This window comes from Paroedura picta, chromosome 5 (assembly GCF_049243985.1).
Source record: "Paroedura picta isolate Pp20150507F chromosome 5, Ppicta_v3.0, whole genome shotgun sequence".
Taxonomy (NCBI): Eukaryota; Metazoa; Chordata; class Lepidosauria; order Squamata; family Gekkonidae; genus Paroedura; species Paroedura picta.
The window spans coordinates 28990308-29010592 of NC_135373.1; the positions used below are offsets into that span (position 1 = coordinate 28990308).

General features: G+C 50.4%; 2 protein-coding genes across 3 annotated transcripts in view; one reads left to right on the forward strand and one right to left on the reverse strand.

The window, feature by feature from the left end:
* Positions 1-15: 15 nt before the first annotated feature.
* HAUS5 (HAUS augmin like complex subunit 5) lies at positions 16-18230 on the forward strand. 2 transcript variants are annotated; one of them, XM_077336944.1, is made up of 19 exons: positions 16-148; positions 1713-1775; positions 2974-3006; positions 3195-3219; positions 3761-3893; positions 4812-4971; positions 6531-6609; positions 7037-7116; positions 7201-7261; positions 7940-8067; positions 8182-8260; positions 8380-8525; positions 11319-11481; positions 14613-14693; positions 15699-15844; positions 15950-16064; positions 16214-16352; positions 17015-17147; positions 17834-18230. In XM_077336944.1, exons 1-19 carry the CDS (start codon positions 45-47, stop codon positions 17970-17972), a joined length of 2007 nt encoding a protein of 668 aa, XP_077193059.1. In that variant the 5' UTR covers positions 16-44; the 3' UTR covers positions 17973-18230. The 2 variants fall into 2 exon arrangements, with proteins under 2 accessions (XP_077193059.1, XP_077193060.1); XM_077336945.1 differs by having other exon boundaries at positions 7204-7261.
* A 1133-nt stretch (positions 18231-19363) lies between these two features.
* The window catches only part of LOC143838860 (uncharacterized), a 65633-nt gene continuing 64711 nt past the window's right edge, over positions 19364-20285 (reverse strand). The window contains exon 9 of the mRNA XM_077340771.1: positions 19364-19867. Coding sequence (XP_077196886.1) covers positions 19658-19867 — 210 coding nt within the window. The 3' untranslated portion in view covers positions 19364-19657. The remainder of the gene's footprint in view (positions 19868-20285) is intronic.

Below are 20285 nucleotides of genomic sequence, written 5' to 3' on the forward strand. Positions count from 1 at the left end.
GTTGAAGTTTGGCGGGCGCCGTCGGAGGCGCCTCCGTGGCCGCCATGGAGCGAGGCGGGTCGTCGCTGGCGCAGGAGCTGCGGCGCTGGGCGGCCGAGGAGATGAAGCTGCCGCCGGGCAAGATCCCTTCCGAGAGCGCCGCCCGCCGGTGGGTGAGGCTCGGGCGGCCGCCTCGTGGCCTGCCCCCGCCGGGCTCTGTAGGCGAGAGTGCCCCTGAGCATGTGCAGAGAGCCCCGCGGCGGGTTTTTCCCTGACAGGCTGTGGGTGGTCTCAGGTCTTGTCAGTTGCCTTTCTATTTCAAAAAATGCGAACGTTTGGGGGCACCTTTCAAAAAGAAAAAACCCCGAAGTGTTATTCGAGGCTAAGCTTTTTAGGTGAACTCGAGAGTCCCGTTTGTTCTAGTGCAATTTGGGGCTCCCCTCCGTGCGTTCCTTTTACCCAGGGGGAGTCAAACTGCGGCCCTCCAAATGTCCATGGACTACAATTCCCATGAGCCCGTGCCAGCATTGTAGTTCATGGACATCTGGAGGGCCGCAATTTGGCCACCCCTGCCCAGGACCAACTGTGGCTCTCCAGATGTCCATGGACTACAATTCCCATGAGCCCCTGCCAGGGGCTCATGGGAATTGTAGTCCATGGACATCTGGAGAGCCACAATTTGGCCACCCCTGCATGCTTGGGGCAGAAGGGATCTCTTATTCCGTTTCCTCAGGTGCAGTGAGCAGATCCCCCTGTGCTGTCATTTTATGCAGGGGGTTGGAAGTAGGTGTTTTGCTTTGGGTGTTAAAAAAGAAATGACTGTACCTAAAATGAGGATTCAAATCGCCCACATGGTTGAAAGACCCTCACTATGTAATAGAACTATCAAAAACTCGATTGAGTCGGTTCTGGATCCTGACAGTTAGAGTGATTCCTTAGTGGAACTAGGCTTCCTTTGGGAGGTGGTGTGTTCTTTGGAGGTTTTTAAGCAGAGGCTAGAGAGCCCTCAGACAGAAATGCTTGGCTCTTGCCCAAGGAAATGCCGATAACCATTTTGGGGTTGGAAGGCGAATATCCTCCAGGCCAGACTACCAGGGGATTCTGTTGTTTGTTTCTTTGTTTCTTTGTTTGAAGGGGTGCATCATCTGGACAGGGAATTGAGGTCACTGTGGGTGGGCAGGTAGTTGTAAATTTCCAGTATTCTGCTGGGGGTTGGACTAGATGACCCTGCAGGTCCTTTCCAACGTTCTGATTCTCTGAAATCAAGCCTGCATTCTCCCTAGAAGCTAAAATGATTGAATTGAGGCTACCGGACTTTGGTCACATTCGGAGACGACAAGACTCTCTGGAAAAGACAATAATGCTAGGAAAAGTTGAAGGCAGCAAGAAAAGAGGGAAGACCGCACATGAGATGGGTAGACTCAAATAAGAAAGCCACGGCCCTCAGTTTGCAAGACCTGAGCAAAGCTGTTAATGATAGGATGTTTTGGAGGTCAGAAACAACTTGAGGGTGAATGCTTGGAGGAGGGAGAAGACATTCCCCTCTCCCCAAGTACAGTTTATTTTCCCCAGACCTTTTATACAATATTACTTTATAGTGACAAGATACTGTGTTTGAAAACCCTCGCTGTTTTCCATTGTAGGGGTATGGAAATAATAAATTTGCACGGAAAAATTCGCACAGATTTTTCTTTCTTGGGCTATATTCTGTCTTCCTCACTCTCTTTCTCCAGGATGTGCTCTGGCCAGTGTGCCGAGATCTGGAAGTACGTCATTCGCCATGTTCGCCATCAAAGGTAAGAATCCGAGCTGGGTAAGTGCAGAGAGAGCCAGGTTTGGAACTGGCATATCTTCAGAAGCTCCTGGCTACAGTTTGGGCCTGGTTTAATCACAACACTGCTGGGACAGAAAAGCTCATCCATTTTGTACTGCACCGCCCAGTGGCTCCTTTAAACTGGACAAGATTAGCCTGCTAGCTTGGCAGGCACCAAGGGTACAAATGCTCTACTATGCAAATGTGGTATCACTTAAAGGTGGCTTTAATTGATATATGTTATGCTCTTTTTACCCATCAGCAGCCTGTTGAAAGGGCCTTAAAGGAGAGCCAGTGTGGGGTACTGTTTAAAGAGCGGCAAACTCTAATCTGGAGAATCGGGTTTGATTTCCCACTCCTCCACATGCAGCCAGCAGTGTGACTTTGGGCCAGTCCCAGTTTTCCTAGAGCAGTTCTCTTAGAGCTCTCAGGCCCACCTACCTCACAGGTACTGGTGAAATAAGCCATTCGAGCAAGAATTTTTATAGATCTGGTTTTCTTTCTGCTTTGAAGAGGGAGAGCAGGTAGTTTAAGGGTTCCTAATCCCTCAACAGTTTTTTCCATTCTTCACATTCTCTCATATCCTTTCTACATATTTATCTCATTCGCCTTTCCCCTCCTTCTCCTTTGCCTCCTGCCCAACAGCTAGCAACTGGGGGGGGGGGGTAAATTGATTTTACCACTGGCCCTTTTGTGGAAGGAGGAAGAGAAAGGTTTTTGTAAGCCGTTTTGGGGCTCCTTCAGGTAGTTAAAAGCGGGGCATTAAAAAAAAAGAAGAAGAAGCTCTTCTAGGCACCAGTAGAGCAGTTGTCTATGCAAGCTGTTGAGAATGTTCCTGAACTTAAAATATCTCCAGCCACTTCTTTTAAAGGTATTTGGTTCCTTCTATTATCTCTGCTACAACCACTACCTGTTTAATTCTGTATGCTGTGTTCACGCTTAAAAGGAAAGAGGCATGGCCAGTTGTTTTTTTAATGGCAACCCGATGGACTTTTAAGCGAGAAATATCACCTTTTCCTCTTTAGCAAGCTGCTGTGAGTGCAACTTTTGGAAATGCCCAACGGCCTGAGGTTTCTTCTGAAATAAGTTGGCCTCTGCTGTCCTCTGTGTTCCCAACCCCTTTTTCTTCACTTTCCCACTTGCTCTGCATTGACTTAATACCGTGCTTGTTTCTGTTACAGGAACGTCAAGAAGATTCGGGGGAATTTACTCTGGTATCCTTTCTTTTTTTTTTTTACTCTTGGAAGGCCCTCTGCTAAGATTTGCCGCATCTCTCTGTCTTTGACCTGGCGGGCTTCTTTCAAGGGAAGCTTCCTCCTACATTTGCCATATTATAGCTTGAGCTGCTGTAGCCAATGGGAGAAAAAAGTTTGATGCCTTAACCTTCTCTTTCGTTGCTTAGGTACCAGCAAATGGAGGAGACGGAGGTAAGCAAGCAAGAGCTGTAGGCAAATGGCGGTTTACTAACCTTCTGGGGGAGAGGGGCAGCAGTTGCCAAAATCCGAGGGTATTCCTCATCCCACTTCTGAGAACAATGGCCATCTAAAGTTTGGGAGGCTGGCTCAGACTTCCTGAAGCGGACAATTTCCAGGTGAGCGAGCCCTTGGTTGATCCAGTGCCTGCCCAAGTCATGAGAATCGAGAACACAGGAGGTTTTGAGCGAGTTAAAGTAAAAGTAAAGGTATCCTCTGTGCAAGCACTGAGTAACGTCTTAGCCTTGGGGTGATGCTCTCCAGAGTTTTCATGGCAGACTCAATACGGGGTGGTTTGCCAGGGCCTTCCCCAGTCATTACCGTTTACCCCCCAGCAAGCTGGGTACTCATTTTACCGACCTCGGAAGGATGGAAGGCTGAGTCAACCTTGAGCCGCCTGCTGGGATCGAACTCCCAACTTCATGGGCATAGCTTTCAGATAGCCTTTCAGCCGCTTACCACTCTGCGCCACTTCCCACCCTGCTTTTTCTCCCAGGGCCTATCCAGGGACTCGGATTCAGAGAAGGAGCGCTGTAAGCAGCTGGTGCAGGGCATTTCTCGCCTGCGGGGAGAGCTGGAGAAAATCGACAGTCAGATTGAAGCAGCACAGCGCGAACTCACAGCTGACGGTGAGTGATAAGGCAGGGGTCCTGCTGGATCCAGAAAGGCCTCGGGCGACTAGGGGTGTGGCAGATCCACTTCTGGGATCTGGGATTTAGTTAATAAGTTCAGATCCATAAGCCTGCCGGCCCTTCAGGAACTTCCTCAGTTCTGAAGGGCCTGCAAAATAGAGCTCTTCTACCAGGCCTTTGGTTGGGGCCAGTAAATGACTAATAATAGCATCAAAGGTGCCCTCCCCAAGATCCCCCCTCTCCCCCAGAAATGGGGAAATACAGAAACTAAGACTTCTAGCTGATGTGGGTAGATGTAATTTTAATTGTTCTTAATGGTTTAGATATTTATTGTATTAGTGACTTTTAATGATGTAAACCACCCCGGGTAGGCACATACCGCGAGGGGCAACATAGACATTTAATTATAAATATTAATAAATTAATTTAAAATATCAGTTACTGAGGAGAGATTTCTGTTTCTCTCACTGTTAACTGCATTGCCGAAGTGAAGTCGGATATTCCTAATTCGGCATATCAGTGTGGAAAAGCAGAATAGTTTTGAACTGAGCTACCACCCAGTTTCCAATTCCTTATAGCAGGGGTAGTCAACCTGTGGTCCTCCAGATGTCCATGGACTACAATTCCCATGAGCCCCTGCCAGCAAATGCTGGCAGGGGGTCATGGTTGTAGTCCATGGACATCTGGAGGACCACAGGTTGACTACCCCTGACATAGAGCATAGGCCAGCTTCTGATGCCTTTAAAAATTTCCTATTTGTGGGCCGTGAGGGTTTTTTTTGCAGCTGTAGGAACCAGCCCTTTTTTTTACAAAAAGATGGAAATAGTGCAGGTTCATCCACCTGTCCAGCAGTGCACACAACTAGGTGGGATTGGTGCAGAGCCTCTCCAACTAGATCTCTCTCTGATCTTGCAGAGGTCACCCTAGAAGTAGCTCAGGAGACGATCCATGACACCAAGCACCGTACGTTGCTGCTGAAGGCGTACTCAGCCAAGGTCACAGCGGAGCGGCAGCAGTTGAAGACGCGGATGGTGCAGGTCAAGGGACGTCTGGAGCAGTTTCAGGAGATGGAGAGGTATGGGTCCTGTCTGTCCTCGGGTCTTCTGCCTCCTGGTGGGTTCGGGGTCGCATTTGCAGGTGACTTATATTTTACTTTAGTTTCTGATTGGTTCTGCCCAACCTGAATAGGTCAAGCAAGCCTGATCCTGTCAGATCTCAAAAGCTAAGCAGGGTCATCCCTGTCTAGCACTTGGAAAGTGGCCTCCAAGGAATACCAGGGTTAGAAGTTCAGCAGTGGAATTGGCTGCCTAAGGAAGTGGGGAGCTCCCCCTCACTGGTGGTCTTCAAGCAGCAGTTGGACAGATCCTTATCCTGGGTGCTGTAGGCCAATCATGCACTGAGCAGGGGGTGGGACGAGATGGCCTGGATGGCCCTTTCCCACTCTAGGATTCTTTGAGTCTAGTTCATCAGTGGAATGGGCTGCCTAAGGTGGTGGGGAGCTCCTCCTCACTGGCAATCTTCAAGCAGCAGTGGACAGATCCTTAACCTGGCTGCTTGAGGCTGATCCTGCATTGAGCAGGGGGTGGGACTAGATGGCCTGGATGGCCCTTTCCCACTCTAGGATTCTATGATGTGGGGACAGGCAATAGCAAACGACCTCAAAGGGTCTCTTGCCTGACTGGCAATCTTAGGATCTCCTGGCTCCATAACATATGTGCCATACGTAAACGTCTCTTGCCTGGCAGCCAGCCAATCTTAGAATTTCCTGGCTACATTAGTCACGTGTCATAAACAAACGATTAGCTCTGTAAACCCTAGTCCTGTTGTCCCATTCACTGAACAGTCTATCCTGCCGACTGTATTGACTTCCTCTGCGACATCAGTCTTGAGCCCAAGGGAAGGGAGGCGAGCAACAAACGAAGTAAAGAAATAATAAAAGGAAATAATGAAAAGGGGGGAGAGAGATTCGTGGAGGAGAAGGTCCATCGTGGTTGTTCGCCATGATGACTAAAGGGAACCTCCATGTTCAGAAGCACTCAGCCTCTGAATGCCAGTGCTGGGAGGCAACATCTGGAGGAGGCCTTGGTCTCTCTGTGCACCATTTGTTGGCTGTCCACTGCAGTTCTATGTGAGCTATGTGAACTGCAGATGTTCTGATCCAGCAGTGCTGCTCTTAAGTGACTGAGAGGCCTGAGAAGCTATTCATTCATTGGGTTGCCATGCATGTTTAATGGAGGTGGAGAGGCTCCCTCTCGGAGATCATCATCCCAGGAGCCCTCCTGTGGAGTGAGCTTACAGTGGTGACTGTTCTCAGCAGTCCAAATTGGCATGAGGCGTCACTGACCCATCCCCTACCTTCATTCATTCATTCATTCATTCATTCATTCATTCATTCATTCATTCATTCATTCATTCTATTTGTATACCACCAAAGGCTCAGGGTGGTTCACATAAAACAGAACAGAAACAATGCAGATAACTTGGATTAACAATGATGAATGAAGTGAAACAACAAGCAACATGGAACCATAGAAAAATTAAACATTAAAGTAACTCATACTGCCAGCCCAGTGGGTTGGGCAGAACTGCAGTGAAGAACTCCCAATAAGGCCCTGGCCCTGACTCTCTTTCCAGGAAGGCCAAGACAGCAGTGGTGTTTGGCAGTGGCAGAGCCCCTGAGGCCGGATTCCCCAGCTGGGAGCCTGAAGTTCTGGTATGAGCTCTTGCGGCATACTCGATCTGTGTCTGCTTACCCTAGGCAGCGGTCGCTCTAGCAACCGGATAGGATCTTTCTGGAGTTCAGATGTTCCTCTTATGGGGACTGGCTGAGTGATACCGGGGGCTGCCATCCATTCCGCTTCACCCTCGCAGTGTGGCTCTCCAGAGATATGCTGGAATGGGCTTGTTGAGCCACACGGCCAGAGCCTTGCCTGAATGGTGGGCACACCGGCAGTAATGTCTCAGAACCCTCTGCAGCAAAGCAGTCTTCCCAGAATCCTCTGGGGCAAACCAAAATTCTGTGGTGGCTGCTCAAGCCGAGGGAGGGGGGGACGGGGATTTCCTCTCTAGACATGTGGGTGAAAAGAAGGTAGGAAGGGTTGAAAACCTCTGCCCCACCTTACTCCTCCTTCTCTCCCCAGCGCGATGTCCAAGAAGCCTGCCGCCTGCGGTTTCTCTTCCTGAAGACCCTCTTTGAGCACAGCGTGTCTGGAAACTTCCCGTAAGCCCCCGTGTCTCCAAAGGGTCCTGGGTTGCCCAGCCTCATTTCTGGCAGTCCTAGCAGCTCTCTCCTTCTGTTTCTCAGCAGCGGGATGAGCGAAGAGCAGCTGAGCATGTCCTACCAGCATTGGCTGAGCATTGTGGAGGTGAGGGCCGGCAGGGGGCAGAAATCTGTGCTTCTCTCCTCAGGTCCATATCCTGGGGTCCCCACCCTTTTTGAGCCTGCAGCCTTCTTTAGAACTCTGCTACAGCACGGCAAGTACAGCCACAAAATGGCTGCCGCAGGAGTTGGAGCCAGCCACCAGTTGGCTGCCACCACTTACCTTCAGAAATGCAACAGTCAGGCTGTGATGGCAGCTGGTGCCAAAGGGACATTTAAAAAAGAAGAAGAAGACGAGTTGGTTCTTATATGCTGCTTTTCCCTACCCGAAGGAGGCTCAAAGCGGCTTACAGTCGCCTTCCCATTCCTCTCCCCACAACAGACACCCTGTGAGGGAGGTGAGGCTGAGAGAGCGCTGATATCACTGCTCGTTCAGAACAGCTTTATCAGTGCCGTGGGGAGCCCAAGGTCACCCAGCTGGTTACATGTGGGGGAGCGCAGAATCGAACCCGGCATGCCAGATTAGAAGTCCGCACTCCTAACCACTACACCAAACTGGCTCTGCACAGCCAATGAGGAGTGTTCTTGGACCAAGCAGACCCTGCCGAGTTTTTAAAACCATTCGGTGGGCACCAGGAAAGGTGTTGGCAGGCTGCATGATGACCACATGCACTGCACTGTAGATCCCTGCCCTATCCCATAACTCCGCGTCTCCCTTCTGCAGAAGGTTGCTGGTTCCCACCCGCCAGCCCACATCCTCTCGGCCCTGGAGCACCTGGCCCTCCAGAACACCCACCAGTTGCAGGAACTCACCGCTGGCATCGACATCCCTCATGACGTGGAAGCACTCAAGTTGGTCCTGCCCTCGGGGGGAGGGAGGTAGCATTCCCACCCCTTTCCCTCCGTCGAAATTATTACAGCCACAACCTGGGCGCTTCAGTTCTGTCCTTTCTATCCCATCCCCAGATTCCGCTATGCCAGCGCCCACCTGGAAGACGTCTCAGACACAGCAGACGAGCTGCCCTCCATCCAGGGACTTATACAGGTGAGTCCTCGGCTGTTGTCAGAAGAGTAAAGAGTCCAGTTTGCATGAGCTTGCTGGTCTCTCGGTGGTGGCCCCTGGAGACGCCTCAGTCCCCCTTTCCTCCCCTCTTCCGCCAACAGGAAGGCTGGAGCGAGTGCGAGATGCTCTGCGTGCAGCAGCTCCCCCTGCAGGCCAAGGAGAAACAACTTGCAGCACAGCTCAAAACTATAGTCCAGGAGGTGCACCGTCTGCTGTCCGACGGCTCAGAGCGCTCCATCTTGGCCAGGTGAGAAATGCCCTGCTGCAAATGGTCTCTTGCAGCACCTTGGCTCTGATTAAGTTGGCACTAACCAGCACAAAGCATTGATTGCGAAGACCTCAGCTCTGGGCATGTGAGGTGACCCCTATAGGCAGGAGGACATTGTATCTTGGGGCCCACAGGGGGTCTTGAGAGCGCCAGCCCAGTCAGGACTGTGTTGCTTCAGGTGTTCATTTAAAGTTGACCTATCCAGGTACCTGAAAGGGCGGTTAGTTTAATTTCAGGGCTACAAGGCAGGACAAAGGAGAAGAATCACGGTACTGTGTCCTGCCTCCTTGCCTAGAAACCTCCCTAAGCCAAGTCCTGTCTCTGGTTTCTTTTCCTCCCTTCTCCTGCCAGCAGAGACTCGGGCCCTTCCGGAACTTTCCAAGTTCCGGGGGGCCCGTAAAACGGTGCTCTTCCACCAGGCATTTGGTTGAGACCAGGGACCACACTTAGCGTCTGAATAGCCCCCCCTGCCTGACCCCTACTCCCGCCTGTCCTGCACCTCATTGACCCCTGTCACCAATATGGTTCCCAGCCACAACAGGGGAAGATATTTCATGGAGTGCACTCTGATTTGTGTGGTTACTTTCAAATTTTATTTATTTTATATATCATCCTCCCTCGCAGCTCAGGGCAGTTTACATAGAACATGGGGAAACATTCATAAGTACGGTATAATTCATAAGTTCAGTATAACTCATAATGTCAAATGAAGCAGCAGTAGTCACTGATTACAGTAACATTGCAGTAACTGGTGGTAACGACATTAACATATTAACTGTGATCCCGTGGTTGGTCAGAGTTCATTTCATGGGGAGGGGTTCTGAGGGGGGCGGGCCCTGGAGACATCCCTGGTTCAGTCAACGTCAGCCAAATGCCTGGCGGAAGTGCTCTTTTTTGCAGGCCCTGCAGACCTGTGTTAGCTGGTGAAACTATCTATTGTACGTGTTTCTAACCCTCAGAATGTTGTAAGCCCTGTTTGGAGAGGAGTGGCTTATAAGCCTCAAAATAAATAAAATTGTTGTTGTTGTTATGTGCGAAGTCGTGTCCGACCCATCGCGACCCCATGGACAATGATCCTCCAGGCCTTCCTGTCCTCTACCATTCCCCGGAGTCCATTTAAGTTTGCACCTAAAGGTAAAGGTATCCCCTGTGCAAGCACCGAGTCATGTCTGACCCTTGGGGTGACGCCCTCTAGCGTTTTCATGGCAGACTCAATACGGGGTGGTTTGCCAGTGCCTTCCCCAGTCAAGTTTGCACCTACTGCTTCAGTTAATCCATCCATCCACCTCATTCTCTGTCGTCCCCTTCTTCTTTTGCCCTCGATCTCTCCCAGCATTAGGCTCTTCTCCAGGGAGTCCTTCCTTCTCATGAGGTGGCCAAAATATTTGAGTTTCATCTTCAGGATCTGGCCTTCTAAAGAGCAGTCAGGGCTGATCTCCTCTAGGACTGACTGGTTTGTTCGCCTTGCAGTCCAAGGGACTCGCAAGAGTCTTCTCCAGCACCAGAGTTCAAAAGCCTCAATTCTTTGACGCTCGGCCTTCCTTATGGTCCAACTTTTGCAGCCATACATTGCAACTGGGAAGACCATAGCCTTGACTAAGCGCACTTTTGTTGGCAGGGTGATGTCTCTGCTTTTTAGGATGCTGTCTAGATTTGCCATAGCTTTCCTCCCCAGGAGCAAGCGTCTTTTAATTTCTTTGCTGCAGTCCCCATCTGCAGTGATCTTGGAGCCCAGGAAAATAAAATCTGTCACTATCTCCATTTCTTCCCCTTCTATTTGCCAGGAATTGAGAGGGCCGGATGCCATGATCTTTGTTTTCTTGATGTTGAGTTTGAAGCCAACTTTTGCACTCTCCTCCTTCACCCGCATCAACAGGCTCTTTAGTTCCTCTTCACTTTCTGCCATTAGAGTGGTATCATCTGCATATCTGAGGTTGTTGATATTTCTCCCTGCAATCTTGATCCCAATTTGTGACTCCTCTAATCCCGCATTTCTCATGATGTGCTCTGCATACAAGTTAAATAGGCAAGGCGACAGTATACAGCCTTGCTGAACTCCTTTCTCAATTTTGAACCAGTCAGTGATTCCATGTTCAGTTCTCACTGTTGCTTCTTGACCATAAAAAATAAAATACAACAAATATTTATAGCCACATTGCTCCACCCGACTCTGCTCTCTCCCATGGAGCTCTTGTTCTCCTAGTCAGGCTGGCCCCCTTAGTCTTCCTGTGGCAGGCTGTTCAAATAGCCCTATTGCTGGTGACCCCGGCCACCTCCACCCTGTCCCCTCCAGATGAAATTTGCCCCCTAGAATAAAACAGGCCATCTGAGTAAACTTCCTTTGCAGCACTTTTTCCATGTCTTTATGCAGAATTAATACAATTGGCATAAATGTTTGCACGCCCTCTGTTTCCTGGTTTCACTGCACATACAAGTCTAACAATATTTTTATTGATTAACTGACTTGATTAACTACCTCACTTTTCACCCTGCTGGAGACCCCAAGCGACTCACCTCAGTCTCCTCCTCCTCCGTTTAACCTTACAACACCCCTGTGAGGTAGGTCAGGCTGACAGCATGCATTTGGCTCAAGGTCACCCAGCGAGCTTCCGTGGCTGAGCAAGATTCGAACCTGGCTCTCCCAGATCCTAGCGCGACACTCTGAACTCCCACACCATGCTGGTTCTCTAAAGGAATTAACCACTTTGTCCAAGAGGGGAAGGTTTTCGCACCAGAACTAATCTTCCTTCTCCCTTCCCTCCTCCAATTCAGAGCGGTGTTTGAGCTGGAGCTCCGGGCGGTGAAGCTGCAGGGATACAGGGATGGGCTGCTGAGCGGCTGCAGGGCGCTGGAGGAAGCGGTGAGGACCCGTTACGAAGAGCTGCAGGGCTTACAAGCCAAGCGCCAGCGCATCCTGGACTTCCGCCACCTGGTGGTAAGAGCTGGGAAAGGCTTGGAAGTCAGGGCCACAAGAAGTGGGGGGGGGTGGCTGGCTACAAGCACAGACAGCTTCAAGGGGGATTGGATAAGCACTTGGGGCAGAGGCCCATCAGCGGCTCTTAGACCCAAGGCACAGATGGAACTCTGTCAGGGGGATTGATGCTCTGTATTCTTGGTGCTTGGGGGCCAACAGGGCTTCTGAAGTTCTGGTCCTGCCCTGCCAGGGGACCCCTTCATGGCACCTGGGGCTTTGGCCGCTGCATGACACAGGCCTGGATGGGCCTTTGGCCTGATCCAACATAGCTTCTCCTGTGTTCTTAAAGGCAGATAAAGCTTGTTTTTTTGAGGGGGGTGCTTTAATTGAAACACCCTGGTTGGTCCCTGCCTTTCTCATCAGCATTTCCTGGGTGGCCTCATGTCTGACCTCAGTGTTTGAAACATCACCTTGACTGCAGTCTGCAAAACGGAATTATTCTAGAGGGCTTTTTTTTTTTAAATCAGTGGAATAGGATGTCATTGTGGTTTTTTAAAATGTCTGCAGAAATTTTGAAATGATTCTAATGCACTTATTGTACATAGTATACTCTTTTCTTGCTTAACTTCATTTTTAAAACCACAATTTTTTAAAGTGTCTTGGCCAGACATGCAGACTGTAAATAAAGCCAATTTACTTTGTTACGGGCTGGTGCTTGAGCTCTGAGAGAGGTCAGCGTTAGGCCTCTCCAAGAGAATATCCTTCCACCCTCATGGTTGTTAGCAGTTCTTATCTTAAAAGCAGAGTTCCTGCAGATGGAGGGTGAATCGGGACCAGAAAGGGTGTTAGACGCGCTTAGATACATATTTAAGTATTCTGGTTTTTGTGGTTGTTAAAATCTTTTAAGAGATGCTTAATGTGTCCTCCTAGATAATTTTTGTGCTGGGCTTCCTTCAGGGAGCTCAGGGTAGCTGGTATCATAAGTGGGCTTCTCTCTTCTTCCCCCCTCCCCCTCCGAAATTCAAACTGACCCTACAAGGTAGGGAAAGCTAAGAAGGAATGAATCAAAATCACACAGCTGGAAGAGACCATAAAGAGCCATCCAGTCCTTCCCCCCCCCCCCAACCTTCTTAGAGACTCAGGAAAATCACACACTCCTGACATGTGCTCATCCAGTCTCCTCCTAAAAACTTCCGATGAAAGAGACTCTTTCACCCACCAAGGCAGCATATCCCATCTATAGACAGCCCTCACTGTGAGAGGGCCAGCTTGGTGTAGTGGTTAGGAGTGCGGACTTCTAATCTGGCATGCCAGGTTTGATTCTGTACCTGCCCACATGCAGCAATCTGAGTGACCTTGGGCTCACCCAGCACTGATAAGGCTGTTCTGGCCCAGCAATGATATCAGGTCTCTCCCAGCCTCACTTTACCCCACAGGGTGTCTGTTGTGGGGAGAGGAAAGGGAAGGAGACTGTAAGCCACTGATACTCCTTCGGGTAGAGAAAAGCGGCATATAAGAACCAACTCTTCTTCTTCCAAGCTTTGTAATATTTAAACAGAACCTCTTTTCCCATAATTTGAACCTGTTGCTCCTAGTCCTTGTCTCCAAAGCTGCAGTAAACAAGTTGCCCCCCTCTTCAACAGGTCTACCTTTTACATAATTGAACCTCACTATCCTATCAGCCCTTACCCTCCTCTTCTCCAGGCTACACATACCCAGCTCTCTCAGCCCCTCCTCGTAAGGCATGGGTTCCAATCCCTCAGGCATCCCAGTTGCCCTGCTCTGAATATGCTCCAGAGACTTCCTTTTCAAGGTCACTTCATGGCTGAAGGTGGATTTGAACCTAGAATCATAGAGTAATAGAGTTGGAAGGGACCTCATGGATCATCTAGTCCAGTGGTCCGCAACCTTCATTATTAGGCTGCGGACCGGGGGGGAGGGCGATTGGGGGGGGCACGTACGCGCGGCAGCCCATGTGCAAAAGTGCCACACATGCATGCATGCGCGAAAGTGCCACGCATGTGCATTTGCAGCCGCACATGGCATAAATGCGCGTTTGCGCTGGCGGCCGCGCTTCCCTCCCCCCCACACACACAAAAAGAAGCTTGCTAGGCTGCAAGCTAATCGGACGCTTTGGTGGCCGATTTGCTTGTGGCCTGGGAAGTTTCTCACTGCGGAGGGGGCAGGGAGAGGGAGCCACGGCCTGGTGCCGGGGCCTTTGCGGCCCGGCGGTTGAGGACCACCGATCTAGTCCAACCCCCTGCACTATGCAGGACACTCACAACCCTATCGCTCTTCCACATGGGGCTCCTCAGTTGGAGGCTAACTAAGCACACCACCACACTGGCTCTACGTTGCTCAGAACATACTGACTTACTAGTCCAATACAAAAGCAAAGCACAACAATCGTTTTAAAGCCGGCAGAACAACGAGGAGGGGAATCCCAATTGCTCAGGGCACGGGATAATTATTTTGTCTGTGCCCCATTATTATTATTATTATTATTATTATTATTATTATTATTATTATTATTATTATTATTATTTCAATGTATTTCCCGCCACTCCCAAATGGCTCGTGGCGGGTTACAGTGTCATAAAACCCCATTAAAACTCCCATTAAAAGACTTTAAAATGTCACAACATGGCGGCACAATAATAACTACCCATGCCTGAAGGGTAGTTATATGGGTGCCAAGCTAAGGTCTCTGGATGAGGGTATTCCATCGGCCAGATATCACAACAGGAATAGACCCTGTCGGCATTCATCATCCATCTTTTTTGCGGGGAGGGAGCAAGACCTCGGAAATGGATCAAACAGAGCAAGCAGGTCACAAGCTAAAAACCCTCGCTTCCACCTAACCTCAGTTGTAGCTCTGGGCATCATTGAAAGGTACCCACCGTGGTTCCTTCTGGTTTCCTGACAGGGATTCGTGCTAGAGAACCAGGGAAGGGTCTGTTCACAGGGCAAGGTTGTGATCAACTTTTGGGCAGTGTCAGTTGAGAGCAGCGGGGACGTGTACAAATCCCTCTTTGGGGGTTTGTGGAAAGCTTTCTCCTGGTCTTGAAGTGATGTGCCCATGCGCGGTGGCAGAGAGAGGCAGGAGGCCTGTCAGTGTCCGGAATCCCATCTCCCTCCTTTTGTTCCCACAGAGCGAGAAGCAGCAGCATATCCGGACACTCATCAAAGGCACCTCGTACCTTAAATCCCAGCTGCGGAAGAGCCAGACCGAGGTGAGAAGTGCCGGCCGGTGTCTTTTGATTTGGCAAACCTGTGGCATAGCAGTTGAAGGGCAGCGTCCTCTAACTTGGAGAACCGGATTTGATTCCTCCCTCCTCCACATGTAGCCAGCTGGGTGACCTGGAGCCACTCACAGCTCTCTCAGCCCCACCTAACTCACAGGGCATCTGTTGTGATAAGAGGAAGGGAAAAGGATTTGCAAGCTGGCTTGGGATTCCTCCGGGTAGTGGAAAGCAGAGTGCAAAAAAGCAGCTCTTCTCTTCTTCTCCAGCTGCCCCCTTTCCTGCAGCAAGGCTAGCGCCCAGTGCTGCCTTACAGACCAGCAGGATTCTTGGAGTATGAACTTTCGAGAGTCAGAGTTCTTTATTAATGGGTTAAGGGTAGCCAGAAATTATTTACCGTCGAAGCCCAGAGGTTTTCCTGTAGCATCCCCTATCATATTTGTTTCTCTGTGAAGGGGCAAATGCTGTTCAAAACAATTGACAAAGATGATCAGACTATAATGGCAACAAGAGGAAGAAATTTTACTTGCCAAAGTCGAAGCACATCTTCCATGACATATTCACATTGGGACATTTAACTTATTGCGAGCAGATGGATTTCAGAAAGGTTAACTTGCAATAAGTCCATGCCCAGGTAAGAGAGGAGAAGAGAGGCCCTACGTCAGATGAAAACGGAAGACAAGCATCAGCCAGAGGCTCCGTCTCTAACCGAGAAGAGGGGTGGGGCCAAGTGGACCTCGAAGAATTCTTTTCCCTCCCAGATCCTCTGGCACAGTGACAATATCCAACCCCCTTGACCAGCTCTGACTCTCAAAAGCTTCTACCCTGAAAGCCCTGATGTCCCAGCTGCAATGAATCCCCTAGCAGTGCCATGAGGCTTGGAGGCTTAGAAGCCTGTTCTCAGTTATTCCAGGCAAAGCTTCCTTGTTTTGTTTTCTGCCCCTGCCCACAGAAGAACTAGCCTTGACCACCTGCCTTTCTCTGCCTGTCCACCAGCTCCAGGACTTCATAGAGAAGAAGCTGCTGGCTCAGGAGCGGCAGGTGGAGCAGGAGGCCCAGGGGCTGCACAACCAGGTCGAGCGGGAGGTCCAGCAGTTCCGGGGCATCGCCCTGCCTTGCTTGGTGCGCCGGGACCTTCCTGGGTGAGTCTCTTTAAGCTTCCGTGGCACAGTAGGGGTTTAAACCTGGCTCTCCAGGACTGTACAGGGGTGCTTTAACCACTGCACCCTGGTTTCCTATTCGTCCAGGACCCAGCGCATCCCCGCCCACGAGCTCTCGATCCACCGCCTGAACCGGACTGCACCAGCAGAGTACCGGGCCTTCGCCAACGTTTGCAATGGAGCCTCCTTTCCCCTTTACAAGGTCTGCACCTTCCTGCCCTCTTTTTTGCGCCTCTCTCCCTGGGACCTGTGCATAGTAAAATGGGGTGGAGTCATTGGGAGGGGGGGGGTCCATAGGCCTTCTCTTTCCCTTCCCTTCGTACTCCTCCTGCTTTGCCTACCTCTCCGCAGGCCCCCGAACAGCTCCTGTCCCACATGGCAGAGCTGAAGAAGGCACTCCTCGGCCTGCGTGCCCAACTGGGCTTGAAGCAGAGGACCATGGGAAGCCTGCAGCGCCAGCTGGAAAGCACTCCGGAGCCCGATGTGCAGGGTGTGTTTGTTTTTTGTTGTACATCGGTCCATCCTTGGCTGGGACTTCCCTCTTCCTGCATGAATCTGCCCATTAGATGAGATTTTGGCAAAAGCTGGACACTACTGCAGTTGGGACGTGCCTTGTCCCTCCCTCCCTCCCGTGCCCCGCCCTGCCCCCCAGCTTGCTGGGTACCACAATTTAGAGCAGGGGTAGTCAACCTGTGGTCCTCCAGATGTTCATGGACTACAGTTCCCATGAGCCCCTGCCAGCAAACACTGGCAGGGACTCATAGGAATAGTAGTCCATGGACATCTGGAGGACCACAGGATGACTACCCCTGATTTAGAGGACTTTATATATTTTTCTCTCCAGTGCTTAGCAGTATATTAACTGCCATACATCTGCTGGTTCTCTGCACTCCCACCAACAAATCCGGTGGATGAAACGGAGACTTCTGCACCCAAGCCTGGCATCTTATCAGGGGTGGTCAAACTGCGGCCCTCCAGATGTCCGTGGACTACAATTCCCACGAGCCCTTGCCCGCAAACGCTGGCAGGGGCTCATGGGAATTTTAGTTCATGGACGTCTGGAGGGCCGCAGTTTGACCACCCGTGATTAGAGGACCCCAGTTGGGTCCCTCCCATGCCAGGCCCTTCTCAATGCCCTTTCTTTGTTCCCAGCCTTACTCCAAGAGGTGCAGGCCCACGATCAGGAGCAAGCCCGTGAGCTGCTGCCCCGGATCCTGCGGGTGATGGAGCAGTGCAAGTGCTGCATAGAACGCTGGCCGGAGGTGCAGGCCACGGTGGACGCCTGGTGAGTGCAATGGGAAGAGCGAAAGACCCTGGCAGGAGCCAGTCACCCACTTATGCCCAGGCTGAACAATGCGCTTCCAATCCACTTTCAGTGCACTTAAGCAGTTGTTTGCCAGTGGATTGTCCCCCCTCCCTATCAATGATAGGCCTGGAGGGAGTGGGAAGGGGAGGGGCCCTGGGTGGGCATGTCCACAGCTATGCTTCCCAACCACGTTCTTGCATGATCACGCCATTTCTGGCGGTTCTTGAAGCCTCAAGGATGCTGAGTCAAAAGGTCGAGAAAGGCTGATCTAAGTGAAGCCACGTTCGATCAGGCCAGTGGCTCATCCAGCCTAACACACTGTGTCATGCAGTGGACAAAACCCAAGTGCCATCAGGAGGTCCACCAGTGGGGCCAGAACTCAAGAAGCCCTCCCACTGTTGCCCCCTCCCACACACACATACACACATCAGGAATACACAGCATCATGGCCCCAGACAGAGTGCTCCATCTGTACCTTGGGGATCACAGCCACTGATGAACATCATCTCCTTTGCAATCAAAAAGGAAATGACATGGGCTGTGTGCGTGAAAACCACAAATATTGGGGCCAGGGTGAGAGGGAGGCTGAGGCGATGCTTGGCTTGTGCCTTGGTGTGGGGACAGATCTTGACATTTGCTGCTCACCCCCGCACTCTGTTTTCCAGGTGGGAGCAACCTGGGCAGTTTACACTCCCCGGTGAACGGCGCTTTGGCTGCACTCTGCAGCAGTGGCTGGTGCGCTGGACTATGGCTGCCAAGATGGTGCAGCAGAAGCAGCAACAGCAGCAGCGCAGCTGGGTCTGAGAGCAGGAGCCCGTTGGAAGCACATGCACACCTGGACCCAGCTCTGGAACTATTTGGAAAGGATTGATCCATTGTGCTCAGTCCTGGAGGGATCCAGATGTTGGCTGGCAGGCAAGGGGGAATCGTTTTACCCCTAAACAACAGGAAGGATCTAACACTGGGGAGGAACTAAGGATTGCCGATGATATTAAAGTCAAGACTGACCAGTCTTCTTTCTTTCTGATTTTTGGGAATAAAAACCTAAATGCACTAGCCTTAGTGATTCTGTCTGTTCAGCTCATTTTGTTCAAATGCCCAGTTCCTCTTTCCTATTTTATCCTCACAATGAGGTCTCGGTGAGGCAGTCTCAGGTGGGTAGCCCCCTTAATCTGTAGTCGCAAAAAAAAATGGAAGCCAGGTAGTGCCTGAAAGACCAACACAATTCACCAGAACAGAGTTTGAGTCCAGTGGCACCTTTAAGACCAACCAAGTTTAATTCAGAGGACACGTTTTCGTGTGCTGGCAATACTGCTTCAGATAGCCGAAGAATTTCCAGGTAGAAACACCGTCAACCTCGAACGCATCTGAAGTGAGCTCAAACTCACAAAGGTTGATGAACCCGAATGGAATTTTTTTCGTCTTTGAGGCGATAGCTGAGAAGTGCGCACGCGCACAAAAGCTGATACCTAGAATGAAACTTGGTTGGTTTTTAAGTTGCTGCTAGACTCCAGCTTAGTTCTCTTGCTTCAGAACAACACAGCGACCCGACCCACCTTTAGATGTGCATATAAGGGCTTCATTCTCGCTTGTTACTGAAGAAGTGAGCTTTGATTCGGAAAGCTACCTTAGTAAATCTTGCTGGTCTTTAAGGTGCTGCTGGAGCAAGGGCCAATGGCCCAAGATGACCCTGGAAGCTTCCCTGGTAGAAGGAGATTTGAGCTCAGCCCCATCCCTTCCCCGGTCCTAGGGCCATGGAATGTTCCATCACACATCTAGACAAAAGCCATGGACTGCAGCAAAATCTCCTTTTCGGAGACCTAAAGTCCAATAGCACCTCAGGAGGCCAACAAGGTGTGTGTGTGTGATATACTGCCCAGAGCCGTAGTGAAGGGCAGTATAGAAATTTAAATAAATAAATAGGCATTCAAGGCATCTGCTTGAATGGAGCTTTGATTCTCAAATTTATATCCCCTCCAAACCTTGACTGGATTCAAATCCAGTCAAGCACGACTGGATTCAAATCCAGCTTTTTTGCAAACCAGTACAGCTACCCTTTGAAACTATGCTGGGAGACAGTGCATAATATCCTAAATCTTCCTTTCCAAAGTCGTGTATCCTCCTATACTGTGCTTCTGTTGGGGTTGTCTTCCCCATCCACCGCAGCATGTTGAATGAGCCAAGTGGGAAGTTACTGAACTAATCCATTTTTTATTCTGTTCCTTTCCCTTATATACACCGTTGTATTGTTAAAAAAGAGAGAGAGAGAAGAAGTAGTACAGGAATTGCATATTAAGTGTCCAAACAGTCCCGGTTTGTCTCACGAGGATCTTGCCTTTTGGTGTCTCCTGGAGCATTTTGCCAGTTAGCACATCTCCGAAACAAACCTGGCAAGGTCTCCCCATTATGACCATAACCCTTGGGAACCCTTGGAAGCTACGCTGCTGCCAGTAAGTTTTTTCTGTAGCATTCTGGGAGGCAGAAATTGCTTACGAGACCACCGCTCTCCCTTCCTGATTCTGCAGCTGCTCGGCCAACTCCCCCAGCAAGCCCCGGACATCACGGACAAAGCGGTAGACATAGCGCTGGCCGCTGGTTTTGTGGATTATGTTCTTGTGGTAATAGTAGCGCAGCCCCCGACTCAGTTTCTCATAGGTCATGCGGGGTTTATTCTTCCGCTTGCCCCAGCGCCGGGCCACCTGGTGGGAGTAGAGGAGAGAAGTGTATGTATTTAGCAAGAGAGAGCTCTACCAGCAAGCAGCGTTCAACAGTGGTTGACCTCTTGGTTCCAGTTGCCAGGATGTAGAGTGGTATGGGGCAGCTTGATTTTGGCAGGTAAGCAGGACCTTGGCAGGTAAGCAGGACCAAGAAAGACTACAAAGATGACAGAACCACCTCTGCTCATCCACCTGCTGTGAAAATGCTCATGATCCTGAGGTCATGAGTTGGTTGCATGTTGAGGGCTCACAGTTATTATTACAGGTTTGTACTGATTATTAGGAAAGGCAGCCTGATACAGCCTATCTTGTCAGATTTCAGAAGCTAAGCAGGAATGGTACATGGATAGGCACCTAAGGACATCAAAAGTGAAAAGTCACCATGCTTTGAATGCATCTA

Coding starts and splice junctions, on each gene's coding strand:
- HAUS5 (XM_077336944.1), top strand. CDS start 45: ATGGAGCGAGGCGGGTCGTCGCTGGCGCAGGAGCTGCGGCGCTGGGCG. Junction 3,220..3,760: donor AGCAAATGGAGGAGACGGAG/GTAAGCAAGCAA, acceptor TTTTTCTCCCAG/GGCCTATCCAGGGACTCGGA. Junction 11,482..14,612: donor TGGACTTCCGCCACCTGGTG/GTAAGAGCTGGG, acceptor TTGTTCCCACAG/AGCGAGAAGCAGCAGCATAT.